Genomic DNA, 14,562 nt, shown 5'->3' on the forward strand with positions numbered 1-14,562 from the left:
TGTATTTGTCTTCGTGTGTTTTCTATTCATAAGAAAGTTTGTAGTTTGAACCTTGTCACTCTATTTGTCTTGATGTGTTTTCTATTGACAAGAAAGATTGTAGTTTCAACTAAGTAACACTACTTGTCTTGGTGTGTTTTTTTTTTTATTTGCATAAAGGTTGTTGTTTCAACCATGTCACACTACTTGTCTTGGTGTGTTTTCTATTGACAAGAAATGCTATAGTTTCATCCATGTCACTGTATTTGTTGTTTTTTTTTGTGTTTTCTATTGACAAGAAATGTTGTAGTTTCCACCATGTCACACTACTTGTCTTGGTGTGTTTTCTATTGACAAGAAAGGTTATAGTTTCAACTATGTCACTCTACTTGTCTTAATGTGTTTTCTAATGACAAGAAAGGTTGTAGTTTCATACATGTCACTGTATTTATCTTGATGCGTTTTCTATTGACAAGAAAGATTGTAGACTCAACCATGTCACTCCACTTGTCTTGATGTGTTTTCCACTTACAAAAATGGTTCTACTTTCATCCATGGCACTCTACTTGTCTTCGTGTGTTCTACTGACAAGAAAGGTTCTACTTTCATCCATGTCACTCTACTTGTCTTCGTTTGTTCTACTGACAAGAAAGGTTATAGTTTCATCCATGTCAGTGTAATTCTCTTGATTTATTTGTTTGTTTTTTGGAATTTCGCACAAAGCTATTCGAGGGCTATCTGTGCTAGCCGTCCCTAATTTAGCAGTGTAAGACTAGAGGGAAGGCAGCTAGTCGCCAACTCTTGGGCTACTCTTTTACCAACGAATAGTGGGATTGACCGTCACTTTGTAACGCCCCCACGGCTGGGAAAGCGAGCATGTTTGGCGCGACTGGGATGCGAACCCGTGACACTCAGAATACGAGTCGCACGCTTTAACACGCTTGGCCATGCCGGGCCATTTCTCTTAATGTATTTTCTATTGACAAGAAAGATTTTAGTTTCAATTGTCACAATACTTGTCTTGGTGTTTTCTATTGACAAGAAACGTAGTTTCAACCAGGTCACTCTACTTGTTTTGATGTGTTATCTACAGACAAGAAAGGTTGTAGTTTCAACCATGTCACTTTACTTGTTTTTATCTGTTTTTTACTGACAAGAAAGGTTGTATAAACTACAATTATGTCACTCAACTTGAGTTCACGTGTTTTCTACTGACAAGAAAGTTTGTAGTTTTATAAATGTCACTCTATTCGTCTTGATGTGTTTTCTATTGAAAAGAAAGGTTGTAGTTTCAATTGTCACTATACTTGTGACAAGGATGAAGTTTAAACCATGTCCCTGTACTTGTCTTGATGTCTTTTCTAATGACAAGAAAGTTTGTAGTTTCAATTGTCACTATACTTGTCTTGGTGTTTTCTATTGACAAGAAAGGCTGTAGTTTCAACAACGTCACTCTACTTGTTTTGATGTGTTTTCTATTGACAAGAAAGGTTGTAGTTTCAATTGTCACTATACTTGTCTTGGTGTTTTCTATTGACAAGAGAGGTTGTGGTTCCAACCGTGTCACTATTTGTTCTGATGTGTTTTCTACTGTCAACAAAGGTTGTAGTTTCAACCATGTCACACTACTTGTCTTGATATGTTTTCTACTGACAAGAAAGGATGTAGTTTCAAACATGCCACTCAACTTGATTTTATGCGTTTTCCACTGACAAGAAAGGTTGTAGATTCAACCATGTCACTCTACTTATCTTGATGTGTTTTCTACTGTCAACAAAGGTTGTAGTTTCAACCATGTAACACTACTTGTCTTGATATGTTTTATACTGACAAGAAAGGATGTAGTTTCAAACATGCCACTCAACTTGATTTTATGTGTTTTCCACTGACAAGAAAGGTTGTAGATTCAACCATGTCACTCTACTTATCTTGATGTGTTTTCTACTGTCAACAAAGGTTGTAAATTCAACCATGTCACTCTACTTGTCTTGATGTATTCTCCACTGACAAGAAAGGTTGTAGTTTCATCCATGTCACTCTATTTGTCTTGATGTGTTTTCTATTGACAAGAAAGGTTATAGTTTCAACCATGTCACTCTACTTGTCTTGATGTGTTTTTTTTATTTGCAAGAAAGGTTGTAGTTTCAATTGTCACTTTACTTTTCTTGATGTTTTCTATTGACATGAAAGGTTGTAGTTTCAATCATGTCACTCTACGTCTCTTTGTGTGTTTTCTATTGACAAGTAAGGTTATAGTTTATCCATGTCACTGTATTTGTCTTGATGTTTTTGTCTACTCAAAGGAAAGGATGAAGTTTCAACCATGTCCCTGTACTTGTCTTGATGTCTTTTCTAATGACAAGAACGTTTGTAGTTTCAATGGTCACTATACTTGTTTTGATGTGTTTATACTAAAAAGAAAGGTTGTAGTTTCAACCATGTTACTGTAATTGTCTTGATATGTTTTCTACTGACAAGAAAGGATGCAGTTTCAAACATGTCACTCAACTTCATTTCGTGTGTTTAACAATCACAAAAAAGGAGGTAGTTTCATCCATGTCACTTTATTTGTCTTGGTGTGTTTTCTTTTGACAAGAAAGGCTGTAGTTTCAACCATGTCACTATAATTGTTTTTATGTGTTTTTTACTGACAGAAAGGATGTAGTTTCAAACATGTCACTCAACTTGATTTTATGAGTTTTCCACTGACAAGAAATGTTGTAGATTCAACCATGCCACTGTACTTGTCTTCAAGTGTTTCCCACTCACAAAAAAGATTGTAGTTTTATCCATGTCACTGTATTTGTTTTGTTGTGTTTTCTACTGTCAAGAAAGGTTGTAGTTTCAACCATTTTACACTACTTGTCTTGGTGTGTTTTCTATTGACAAGAAATGCTATACTTTCATCCATGTCACTGTATTTGTCTTGATTTGTTTTCTACTGAAAAGAAAAGTTGTAGTTTCAAACCATGCCCCTGTACTTCTCTTGAGGTATTTTCTACTCACAAAAAGGTTGCAGTTTCAACCATGTCAATCAACTTGATTTCACGTGTTTTCGATTAACAAAAAATGTTGTAGATTCAACCATGTCACTCTACTTGTCTTGATGTGTTTTCTACTCACAAAAATGTTGTATTTTAATCCATGTCACTCTATTTGTCTTGATGTGTTTTCGATTGACAAGAAATGTTCTAGTTTCAACCACGACACTGAACTTGTCTTGATATGTTTTTATATTTAGAAGAAATATTGTAGTTTCAATAGTCACTATACTTTTCTTGGTGTTTTCTATTGACAAGAGAGGTTGTAGTTTCAACCATGTCCCTGAACCTCTCTTGATGTGTTTTCTACTCACAAAAAAGGTTGCAGTTTCCATTGCCATTATACTTGTCTTGGTGTGTATTCTAATGTCCAGAAGGTTTGTAGTTTCAACCATGTCACTGTGTTTGTCTTGTTGTCCTTTCTATTGACAAGAAAGGTTGTAGTTTGAATTGTCACTGTACTTATCTTGGTGTTATCCATTGACAAGAGAGGTTGTAGTTTCAACCATGTCCCTTTACTTGTCTTGATGTGTATTCTAATGCTCAAAAAGTTTGTAGTTTCAACCATGTCACTCTACTTGTCTTAATGTCTTTTCTACTGAGAAGAATTGTTGTAGTTTCACACATGTCACTCTATTTGATTTCACGTGTTCTCCACTGACAAGAAAGGTTGTAGATCCAACCATGTCACTGTACTTGTCTTCATGTGTTTACCACTCACAAAATAAGTTGTAGTTTCATTCATGTCACTGTATTTGTCTTCGTGTGTTTTCTATTCATAAGAAAGTTTGTAGTTTGAACCTTGTCACTCTATTTGTCTTGATGTGTTTTCTATTGACAAGAAAGATTGTAGTTTCAACTAAGTAACACTACTTGTCTTGGTGTGTTGTTTTTTTTTTTTTTGCATAAAGGTTGTTGTTTCAACCATGTCACACTACTTGTCTTGGTGTGTTTTCTATTGACAAGAAATGCTATAGTTTCATCCATGTCACTGTATTTGTTTTTTTTTTGTGTTTTCTATTGACAAGAAATGTTGTAGTTTCCACCATGTCACACTACTTGTCTTGGTGTGTTTTCTATTGACAAGAAAGGTTATAGTTTCAACTATGTCACTCTACTTGTCTTAATGTGTTTTCTAATGACAAGAAAGGTTGTAGTTTCATACATGTCACTGTATTTATCTTGATGCGTTTTCTATTGAAAAGAAAGATTGTAGACTCAACCATGTCACTCCTCTTGTCTTGATGTGTTTTCCACTTACAAAAAAGGTTCTACTTTCATCCATGGCACTCTACTTGTCTTCGTGTGTTCTACTGACAAGAAAGGTTCTACTTTCATCCATGTCACTCTACTTGTCTTCGTTTGTTCTACTGACAAGAAAGGTTATAGTTTCATCCATGTCAGTGTAATTCTCTTGATTTATTTGTTTGTTTTTTGGAATTTCGCACAAAGCTATTCGAGGGCTATCTGTGCTAGCCGTCCCTAATTTAGCAGTGTAAGACTAGAGGGAAGGCAGCTAGTCGCCAACTCTTGGGCTACTCTTTTACCAACGAATAGTGGGATTGACCGTCACATTGTAACGCCCCCACGGCTGGGAAAGCGAGCATGTTTGGCGCGACTGGGATGCGAACCCGTGACACTCAGAATACGAGTCGCACGCTTTAACACGCTTGGCCATGCCGGGCCATTTCTCTTAATGTATTTTCTATTGACAAGAAAGATTTTAGTTTCAATTGTCACTATACTTGTCTTGGTGTTTTCTATTGACAAGATACGTAGTTTCAACCAGGTCACTCTACTTGTTTTGATGTGTTATCTACAGACAAGAAAGGTTGTAGTTTCAACCATGTCACTTTACTTGTTTTTATCTGTTTTCTACTGACAAGAAAGGTTGTATAAACTACAATTATGTCACTCAACTTGACTTCACGTGTTTTCTACTGACAAGAAAGTTTGTAGTTTTATAAATGTCACTCTATTCGTCTTGATGTGTTTTCTATTGAAAAGAAAGGTTGTAGTTTCAATTGTCACTATACTTGTGACAAGGATGAAGTTTAAACCATGTCCCTGTACTTGTCTTGATGTCTTTTCTAATGACAAGAAAGTTTGTAGTTTCAATTGTCACTATACTTGTCTTGGTGTTTTCTATTGACAAGAAAGGCTGTAGTTTCAACAACGTCACTCTACTTGTTTTGATGTGTTTTCTATTGACAAGAAAGGTTGTAGTTTCAATTGTCACTATACTTGTCTTGGTGTTTTCTATTGACAAGAGAGGTTGTGGTTCCAACCGTGTCACTATTTGTTCTGATGTGTTTTCTACTGTCAACAAAGGTTGTAGTTTCAACCATGTCACACTACTTGTCTTGATATGTTTTCTACTGACAAGAAAGGATGTAGTTTCAAACATGCCACTCAACTTGATTAGTTTTTATGTGTTTTCCACTGACAAGAAAGGTTGTAGATTCAACCATGTCACTCTACTTATCTTGATGTATTCTCTACTGACAAGAAAGGTTGTTGTTTCAACCATGTCAATCAACTTGATTTCACGTGTTTTCTACTGACAAGAAAGGTTGTAGTTTCATCCATGTCACTCTATTTGTCTTGATGTGTTTTCTATTGACAAGAAAGGTTATAGTTTCAACCATGTCACTCTACTTGTCTTGATGTGTTTTTTTTATTTGCAAGAAAGGTTGTAGTTTCAATTGTCACTTTACTTTTCTTGATGTTTTCTATTGACATGAAAGGTTGTAGTTTCAATCATGTCACTCTACGTCTCTTTGTGTGTTTTCTATTGACAAGTAAGGTTATAGTTTATCCATGTCACTGTATTTGTCTTGATGTTTTTGTCTACTCAAAGGAAAGGATGAAGTTTCAACCATGTCCCTGTACTTGTCTTGATGTCTTTTCTAATGACAAGAACGTTTGTAGTTTCAATGGTCACTATACTTGTTTTGATGTGTTTATACTAAAAGAAAGGTTGTAGTTTCAACCATGTTACTGTAATTGTCTTGATATGTTTTCTACTGACAAGAAAGGATGCAGTTTCAAACATGTCACTCAACTTCATTTCGTGTGTTTAACAATCACAAAAAAGGAGGTAGTTTCATCCATGTCACTTTATTTGTCTTGGTGTGTTTTCTTTTGACAAGAAAGGCTGTAGTTTCAACCATGTCACTATAATTGTTTTATGTGTTTTTACTGACAAAAAGGATGTAGTTTCAAACATGTCACTCAACTTGATTTTATGAGTTTTCCACTGACAAGAAATGTTGTAGATTCAACCATGCCACTGTACTTGTCTTCAAGTGTTTCCCACTCACAAAAAAGATTGTAGTTTTATCCATGTCACTGTATTTGTTTTGTTGTGTTTTCTACTGTCAAGAAAGGTTGTAGTTTCAACCATGTTACACTACTTGTCTTGGTGTGTTTTCTATTGACAAGAAATGCTATACTTTCATCCATGTCACTGTATTTGTCTTGATTTGTTTTCTACTGAAAAGAAAAGTTGTAGTTTCAAACCATGCCCCTGTACTTCTCTTGAGGTATTTTCTACTCACAAAAAGGTTGCAGTTTCAACCATGTCAATCAACTTGATTTCACGTGTTTTCGATTAACAAAAAATGTTGTAGATTCAACCATGTCACTCTACTTGTCTTGATGTGTTTTCTACTCACAAAAATGTTGTATTTTAATCAATGTCACTCTATTTGTCTTGATGTGTTTTCGATTGACAAGAAATGTTCTAGTTTCAACCACGACACTGAACTTGTCTTGATATGTTTTTATATTTAGAAGAAATATTGTAGTTTCAATAGTCACTATACTTGTCTTGGTGTTTTCTATTGACAAGAGAGGTTGTGGTTTCAACCATGTCCCTGAACCTCTCTTGATGTGTTTTCTACTCACAAAAAAGGTTGCAGTTTCCATTGCCATTATACTTGTCTTGGTGTGTATTCTAATGTCCAGAAGGTTTGTAGTTTCAACCATGTCACTGTGTTTGTCTTGTTGTCCTTTCTATTGACAAGAAAGGTTGTAGTTTGAATTGTCACTGTACTTATCTTGGTGTTATCCATTGACAAGAGAGGTTGTAGTTTCAACCATGTCCCTTTACTTGTCTTGATGTGTATTCTAATGTTCAAAAAGTTTGTAGTTTCAACCATGTCACTCTACTTGTCTTAATGTCTTTTCTACTGAGAAGAATTGTTGTAGTTTCACACATGTCACTCTATTTGATTTCACGTGTTCTCCACTGACAAGAAAGGTTGTAGATCCAACCATGTCACTGTACTTGTCTTCATGTGTTTACCACTCACAAAATAAGTTGTAGTTTCATTCATGTCACTGTATTTGTCTTCGTGTGTTTTCTATTCATAAGAAAGTTTGTAGTTTGAACCTTGTCACTCTATTTGTCTTGATGTGTTTTCTATTGACAAGAAAGATTGTAGTTTCAACTAAGTAACACTACTTGTCTTGGTGTGTTGTTGTTTTTTTATTTGCATAAAGGTTGTTGTTTCAACCATGTCACACTACTTGTCTTGGTGTGTTTTCTATTGACAAGAAATGCTATAGTTTCATCCATGTCACTGTATTTGTTTTTTTTTTGTGTTTTCTATTGACAAGAAATGTTGTAGTTTCCACCATGTCACACTACTTGTCTTGGTGTGTTTTCTATTGACAAGAAAGGTTATAGTTTCAACTATGTCACTCTACTTGTCTTAATGTGTTTTCTAATGACAAGAAAGGTTGTAGTTTCATACATGTCACTGTATTTATCTTGATGCGTTTTCTATTGACAAGAAAGATTGTAGACTCAACCATGTCACTCCACTTGTCTTGATGTGTTTTCCACTTACAAAAAAGGTTCTACTTTCATCCATGGCACTCTACTTGTCTTCGTGTGTTCTACTGACAAGAAAGGTTCTACTTTCATCCATGTCACTCTACTTGTCTTCGTTTGTTCTACTGACAAGAAAGGTTATAGTTTCATCCATGTCAGTGTAATTCTCTTGATTTATTTGTTTGTTTTTTGGAATTTCGCACAAAGCTATTCGAGGGCTATCTGTGCTAGCCGTCCCTAATTTAGCAGTGTAAGACTAGAGGGAAGGCAGCTAGTCGCCAACTCTTGGGCTACTCTTTTACCAACGAATAGTGGGATTGACCGTCACATTGTAACGCCCCCACGGCTGGGAAAGCGAGCATGTTTGGCGCGACTGGGATGCGAACCCGTGACACTCAGAATACGAGTCGCACGCTTTAACACGCTTGGCCATGCCGGGCCATTTCTCTTAATGTATTTTCTATTGACAAGAAAGATTTTAGTTTCAATTGTCACTATACTTGTCTTGGTGTTTTCTATTGACAAGATACGTAGTTTCAACCAGGTCACTCTACTTGTTTTGATGTGTTATCTACAGACAAGAAAGGTTGTAGTTTCAACCATGTCACTTTACTTGTTTTTATCTGTTTTCTACTGACAAGAAAGGTTGTATAAACTACAATTATGTCACTCAACTTGACTTCACGTGTTTTCTACTGACAAGAAAGTTTGTAGTTTTATAAATGTCACTCTATTCGTCTTGATGTGTTTTCTATTGAAAAGAAAGGTTGTAGTTTCAATTGTCACTATACTTGTGACAAGGATGAAGTTTAAACCATGTCCCTGTACTTGTCTTGATGTCTTTTCTAATGACAAGAAAGTTTGTAGTTTCAATTGTCACTATACTTGTCTTGGTGTTTTCTATTGACAAGAAAGGCTGTAGTTTCAACAACGTCACTCTACTTGTTTTGATGTGTTTTCTATTGACAAGAAAGGTTGTAGTTTCAATTGTCACTATACTTGTCTTGGTGTTTTCTATTGACAAGAGAGGTTGTGGTTCCAACCGTGTCACTATTTGTTCTGATGTGTTTTCTACTGTCAACAAAGGTTGTAGTTTCAACCATGTCACACTACTTGTCTTGATATGTTTTCTACTGACAAGAAAGGATGTAGTTTCAAACATGCCACTCAACTTGATTTTATGTGTTTTCCACTGACAAGAAAGGTTGTAGATTCAACCATGTCACTCTACTTATCTTGATGTATTCTCTACTGACAAGAAAGGTTGTTGTTTCAATCATGTCAATCAACTTGATTTCACGTGTTTTCTACTGACAAGAAAGGTTGTAGTTTCATCCATGTCACTCTATTTGTCTTGATGTGTTTTCTATTGACAAGAAAGGTTATAGTTTCAACCATGTCACTCTACTTGTCTTGATGTGTTTTTTTTATTTGCAAGAAAGGTTGTAGTTTCAATTGTCACTTTACTTTTCTTGATGTTTTCTATTGACATGAAAGGTTGTAGTTTCAATCATGTCACTCTACGTCTCTTTGTGTGTTTTCTATTGACAAGTAAGGTTATAGTTTATCCATGTCACTGTATTTGTCTTGATGTTTTTGTCTACTCAAAGGAAAGGATGAAGTTTCAACCATGTCCCTGTACTTGTCTTGATGTCTTTTCTAATGACAAGAACGTTTGTAGTTTCAATGGTCACTATACTTGTTTTGATGTGTTTATACTAAAAAGAAAGGTTGTAGTTTCAACCATGTTACTGTAATTGTCTTGATATGTTTTCTACTGACAAGAAAGGATGCAGTTTCAAACATGTCACTCAACTTCATTTCGTGTGTTTAACAATCACAAAAAAGGAGGTAGTTTCATCCATGTCACTTTATTTGTCTTGGTGTGTTTTCTTTTGACAAGAAAGGCTGTAGTTTCAACCATGTCACTATAATTGTTTTATGTGTTTTTTACTGACAAGAAAGGATGTAGTTTCAAACATGTCACTCAACTTGATTTTATGAGTTTTCCACTGACAAGAAATGTTGTAGATTCAACCATGCCACTGTACTTGTCTTCAAGTGTTTCCCACTCACAAAAAAGATTGTAGTTTTATCCATGTCACTGTATTTGTTTTGTTGTGTTTTCTACTGTCAAGAAAGGTTGTAGTTTCAACCATGTTACACTACTTGTCTTGGTGTGTTTTCTATTGACAAGAAATGCTATACTTTCATCCATGTCACTGTATTTGTCTTGATTTGTTTTCTACTGAAAAGAAAAGTTGTAGTTTCAAACCATGCCCCTGTACTTCTCTTGAGGTATTTTCTACTCACAAAAAGGTTGCAGTTTCAACCATGTCAATCAACTTGATTTCACGTGTTTTCGATTAACAAAAAATGTTGTAGATTCAACCATGTCACTCTACTTGTCTTGATGTGTTTTCTACTCACAAAAATGTTGTATTTTAATCCATGTCACTCTATTTGTCTTGATGTGTTTTCGATTGACAAGAAATGTTCTAGTTTCAACCACGACACTGAACTTGTCTTGATATGTTTTTATATTTAGAAGAAATATTGTAGTTTCAATAGTCACTATACTTTTCTTGGTGTTTTCTATTGACAAGAGAGGTTGTAGTTTCAACCATGTCCCTGAACCTCTCTTGATGTGTTTTCTACTCACAAAAAAGGTTGCAGTTTCCATTGCCATTATACTTGTCTTGGTGTGTATTCTAATGTCCAGAAGGTTTGTAGTTTCAACCATGTCACTGTGTTTGTCTTGTTGTCCTTTCTATTGACAAGAAAGGTTGTAGTTTGAATTGTCACTGTACTTATCTTGGTGTTATCCATTGACAAGAGAGGTTGTAGTTTCAACCATGTCCCTTTACTTGTCTTGATGTGTATTCTAATGTTCAAAAAGTTTGTAGTTTCAACCATGTCACTCTACTTGTCTTAATGTCTTTTCTACTGAGAAGAATTGTTGTAGTTTCACACATGTCACTCTATTTGATTTCACGTGTTCTCCACTGACAAGAAAGGTTGTAGATCCAACCATGTCACTGTACTTGTCTTCATGTGTTTACCACTCACAAAATAAGTTGTAGTTTCATTCATGTCACTGTATTTGTCTTCGTGTGTTTTCTATTCATAAGAAAGTTTGTAGTTTGAACCTTGTCACTCTATTTGTCTTGATGTGTTTTCTATTGACAAGAAAGATTGTAGTTTCAACTAAGTAACTCTACTTGTCTTGGTGTGTTTTTTTTTTATTTGCATAAAGGTTGTTGTTTCAACCATGTCACACTACTTGTCTTGTTGTGTTTTCTATTGACAAGAAATGCTATAGTTTCATCCATGTCACTGTATTTGTTGTTTTTTTTTGTGTTTTCTATTGACAAGAAATGTTGTAGTTTCCACCATGTCACACTACTTGTCTTGGTGTGTTTTCTATTGACAAGAAAGGTTATAGTTTCAACTATGTCACTCTACTTGTCTTAATGTGTTTTCTAATGACAAGAAAGGTTGTAGTTTCATACATGTCACTGTATTTATCTTGATGCGTTTTCTATTGACAAGAAAGATTGTAGACTCAACCATGTCACTCCACTTGTCTTGATGTGTTTTCCTCTTACAAAAAAGGTTCTACTTTCATCCATGGCACTCTACTTGTCTTCGTGTGTTCTACTGACAAGAAAGGTTCTACTTTCATCCATGTCACTCTACTTGTCTTCGTTTGTTCTACTGACAAGAAAGGTTATAGTTTCATCCATGTCAGTGTGATTCTCTTGATTTATTTGTTTGTTTTTTGGAATTTCGCACAAAGCTATTCGAGGGCTATCTGTGCTAGCCGTCCCTAATTTAGCAGTGTAAGACTAGAGGGAAGGCAGCTAGTCGCCAACTCTTGGGCTACTCTTTTACCAACAAATAGTGGGATTGACCGTCACATTGTAACGCCCCCACGGCTGGGAAAGCGAGCATGTTTGGCGCGACTGGGATGCGAACCCGTGACACTCAGAATACGAGTCGCACGCTTTAACACGCTTGGCCATGCCGGGCTATTTCTCTTAATGTATTTTCTATTGACAAGAACGATTTTAGTTTCAATTGTCACTATACTTGTCTTGGTGTTTTCTATTGACAAGAAACGTAGTTTCAACCAGGTCACTCTACTTGTTTTGATGTGTTATCTACAGACAAGAAAGGTTGTAGTTTCAACCATGTCACTTTACTTGTTTTTATCTGTTTTCTACTGACAAGAAAGTTTGTAGTTTTATAAATGTCACTCTATTCGTCTTGATGTGTTTTCTATTGAAAAGAAAGGTTGTAGTTTCAATTGTCACTATAATTGTGACAAGGATGAAGTTTAAACCATGTCCCTGTATTTGTCTTGATGTCTTTTCTACTGAGAAGAATTGTTGTAGTTTCACACATGTCACTCTATTTGATTTCACGTGTTCTCCACTGACAAGAAAGGTTGTAGATCCAACCATGTCATTGTACTTGTCTTCATGTGTTTACCACTCACAAAATAAGTTGTAGTTTCATTCATGTCACTGTATTTGTCTTCGTGTGTTTTCTATTCATAAGAAAGTTTGTAGTTTGAACCTTGTCACTCTATTTGTCTTGATGTGTTTTCTATTGACAGGAAAGGTTATAGTTTCAACCCTGTTACACTACTTGTCTTGGTGTGTTTTCTATTGACAAGAAATGCTATACTTTCATCCATGTCACTGTATTTGTCTTGATTTGTTTTCTACTGAAAAGAAAAGTTGTAGTTTCAACCATGCCCCTGTATTTCTCTTGAGGTATTTTCTACTCACAAAAAAGGTTGCAGTTTCAACCATGTCAATCAACTTGATTCCACGTGTTTTCAATTGACAAAAGATGTTGTAGATTCAACCATGTCACTCTACTTGTCTTGACGTGTTTTCTACTGACAAGAATGGTTGTAGTTTCAACCACGTCACTGTACTTGTCATGATGTTTTTTTATATTTACAAGAAAGGTTGTAGTTTCAAACGTGTCACTGTAGTTGTCTTGATGTATTTTCTACTGTCAAGTCAGGTTGTAGTTTTACCGTGTTGATTTTAAATGCTGACATATCTGAATTTCAATGCAATCCTATTTTATATGTAAACCAAAAATATGCTTAAAAACTGAAGAATTTACTAGAAAATGTATTTAGTTACGACAACATGTTGATTGTACAACACTTACCATTTAACCACAGATATGAAAGTTATCACATCTCTGTTTACATGGAACTATAGAAAGTTATCATGTGTCTATGTTTACATGAAACTATTGAAAGTTATCATATGTCTATGTGTACATGGAACTAGAGAAAGTTATCATATGGAACTACAGAAAGTTATGGTATGTTTATGTTTACATGGAAGTAAAGAAAGGTGTCTTATGTCTGTGTTTATATGGAAGTAGATAAAGTTATCACACTAGAGAAAGTTATTATGTCAGCCCTGGGTTCTACACCCTAACACTTATCTGTTAGACTCGTATGAATAATGTGTCGGCAAAGATGTCGGGTATTTAATGTTCGAAATCGGACGTTATATCTTTTTACCACCGAGTACTATTTCTTACTACAGTAAGAATGATTATTTGCTGTCACAGACCGGACCTAATTTCTCAGTACTATCGAGTACATTTCCTGATTGAAATGGAAAGTCACTATAGCATCATGTCATAAAAATAACTCTGTTCCGACTACGTGGTAAACTGTATTTTAAACGTGGTGAACGATAAACGTTCCTGATATGTTTACCGACGCGTATGTTAATACGGAACACGTAATCGATTGTAGAATATGTGTACAATTAAACAGTCAATTGATGCAATTGTGTGATTTAAATTTTTCCTGTTTACGTTTCAGTTAATATTCCACACCTTTACTCTCAAACGTACTGTTAGTGGGTGGTTAAACTTATAGCATACCTACATACTTACAGCTGTCGAGAAACTGATTTTATAACGTCTTCGGTTGTCATTCGTCGACGCGGATTTCTCGAGACACATGCGTTTCTTTCTTTAGTTGGTGTTACTGTAAGCTGCAATTCGGCGTGTAGCACCTTTGTTGGAAACAATCCCTCAGAGGGTCACTGACATACTGTTACCTTAAATTACAAAATAGTCAAATGTTCGAGATTTTAATATAATTCTAACGAGAAATAAATCACATTCTAGAAGGTTGGTTCTCTCAACCCACTGTTTCTAGCGTGTAGCGTTTGATTTCCTCGCAGCAAGATTAACGAAACAAGAGTTGTACTGCTCTCATGCTCGCCTGACGCCTTCGAACGATAATGAAGTCGCGTTCGTAATAAGCAGAGACCGAAAAATGTCGTGTAGCTGTGGGCTACGTCTCAGATATAAATCTTTCATTCGAATATCTATGATGTCTCAGTATCTAATCTCCCTTCCCGTTTATATTTCTATACTATGTGTTTTCTCAGAAATAAAACGTAACAAACGATCTCTTATCATATCTGTCGATTGGTCGGTTTGGTAACGTGTAAAGAAAACGGTATAGCACAACTAATCTATTAGTAGCTACAACACAGTTGCTATGGAAACTGTTTAAGCGCCACATGGTGTTAGGTAACATTCTATGTGGTTTCAAAGCGTCCCTGAGAGAATTCGTCTTTACAGGTAATTTAACTTGTACTCAAATAATTGAACAACGAAACAACTTAAAAACTTTAAACTGTGGCT

The 14,562-nt window shown here is 35.4% G+C and overlaps 1 protein-coding gene across 2 annotated transcripts in view; it reads right to left on the reverse strand.

The window, feature by feature from the left end:
• Positions 1-14,351, reverse strand: part of LOC143233758 (uncharacterized) — a 57,980-nt gene extending 43,629 nt beyond the window's left edge. For both annotated transcript variants that reach the window (XM_076470366.1, XM_076470365.1), the window contains exon 1: positions 13,801-14,351. In XM_076470366.1, coding sequence (XP_076326481.1) covers positions 13,801-13,869 — 69 coding nt within the window. In that variant the 5' untranslated portion in view covers positions 13,870-14,351. The remainder of the gene's footprint in view (positions 1-13,800) is intronic.
• Positions 14,352-14,562: the final 211 nt, after the last annotated feature.

Source organism: Tachypleus tridentatus, chromosome 12 (assembly GCF_004210375.1).
Source record: "Tachypleus tridentatus isolate NWPU-2018 chromosome 12, ASM421037v1, whole genome shotgun sequence".
Classification (NCBI taxonomy): domain Eukaryota; kingdom Metazoa; phylum Arthropoda; class Merostomata; order Xiphosura; family Limulidae; genus Tachypleus; species Tachypleus tridentatus.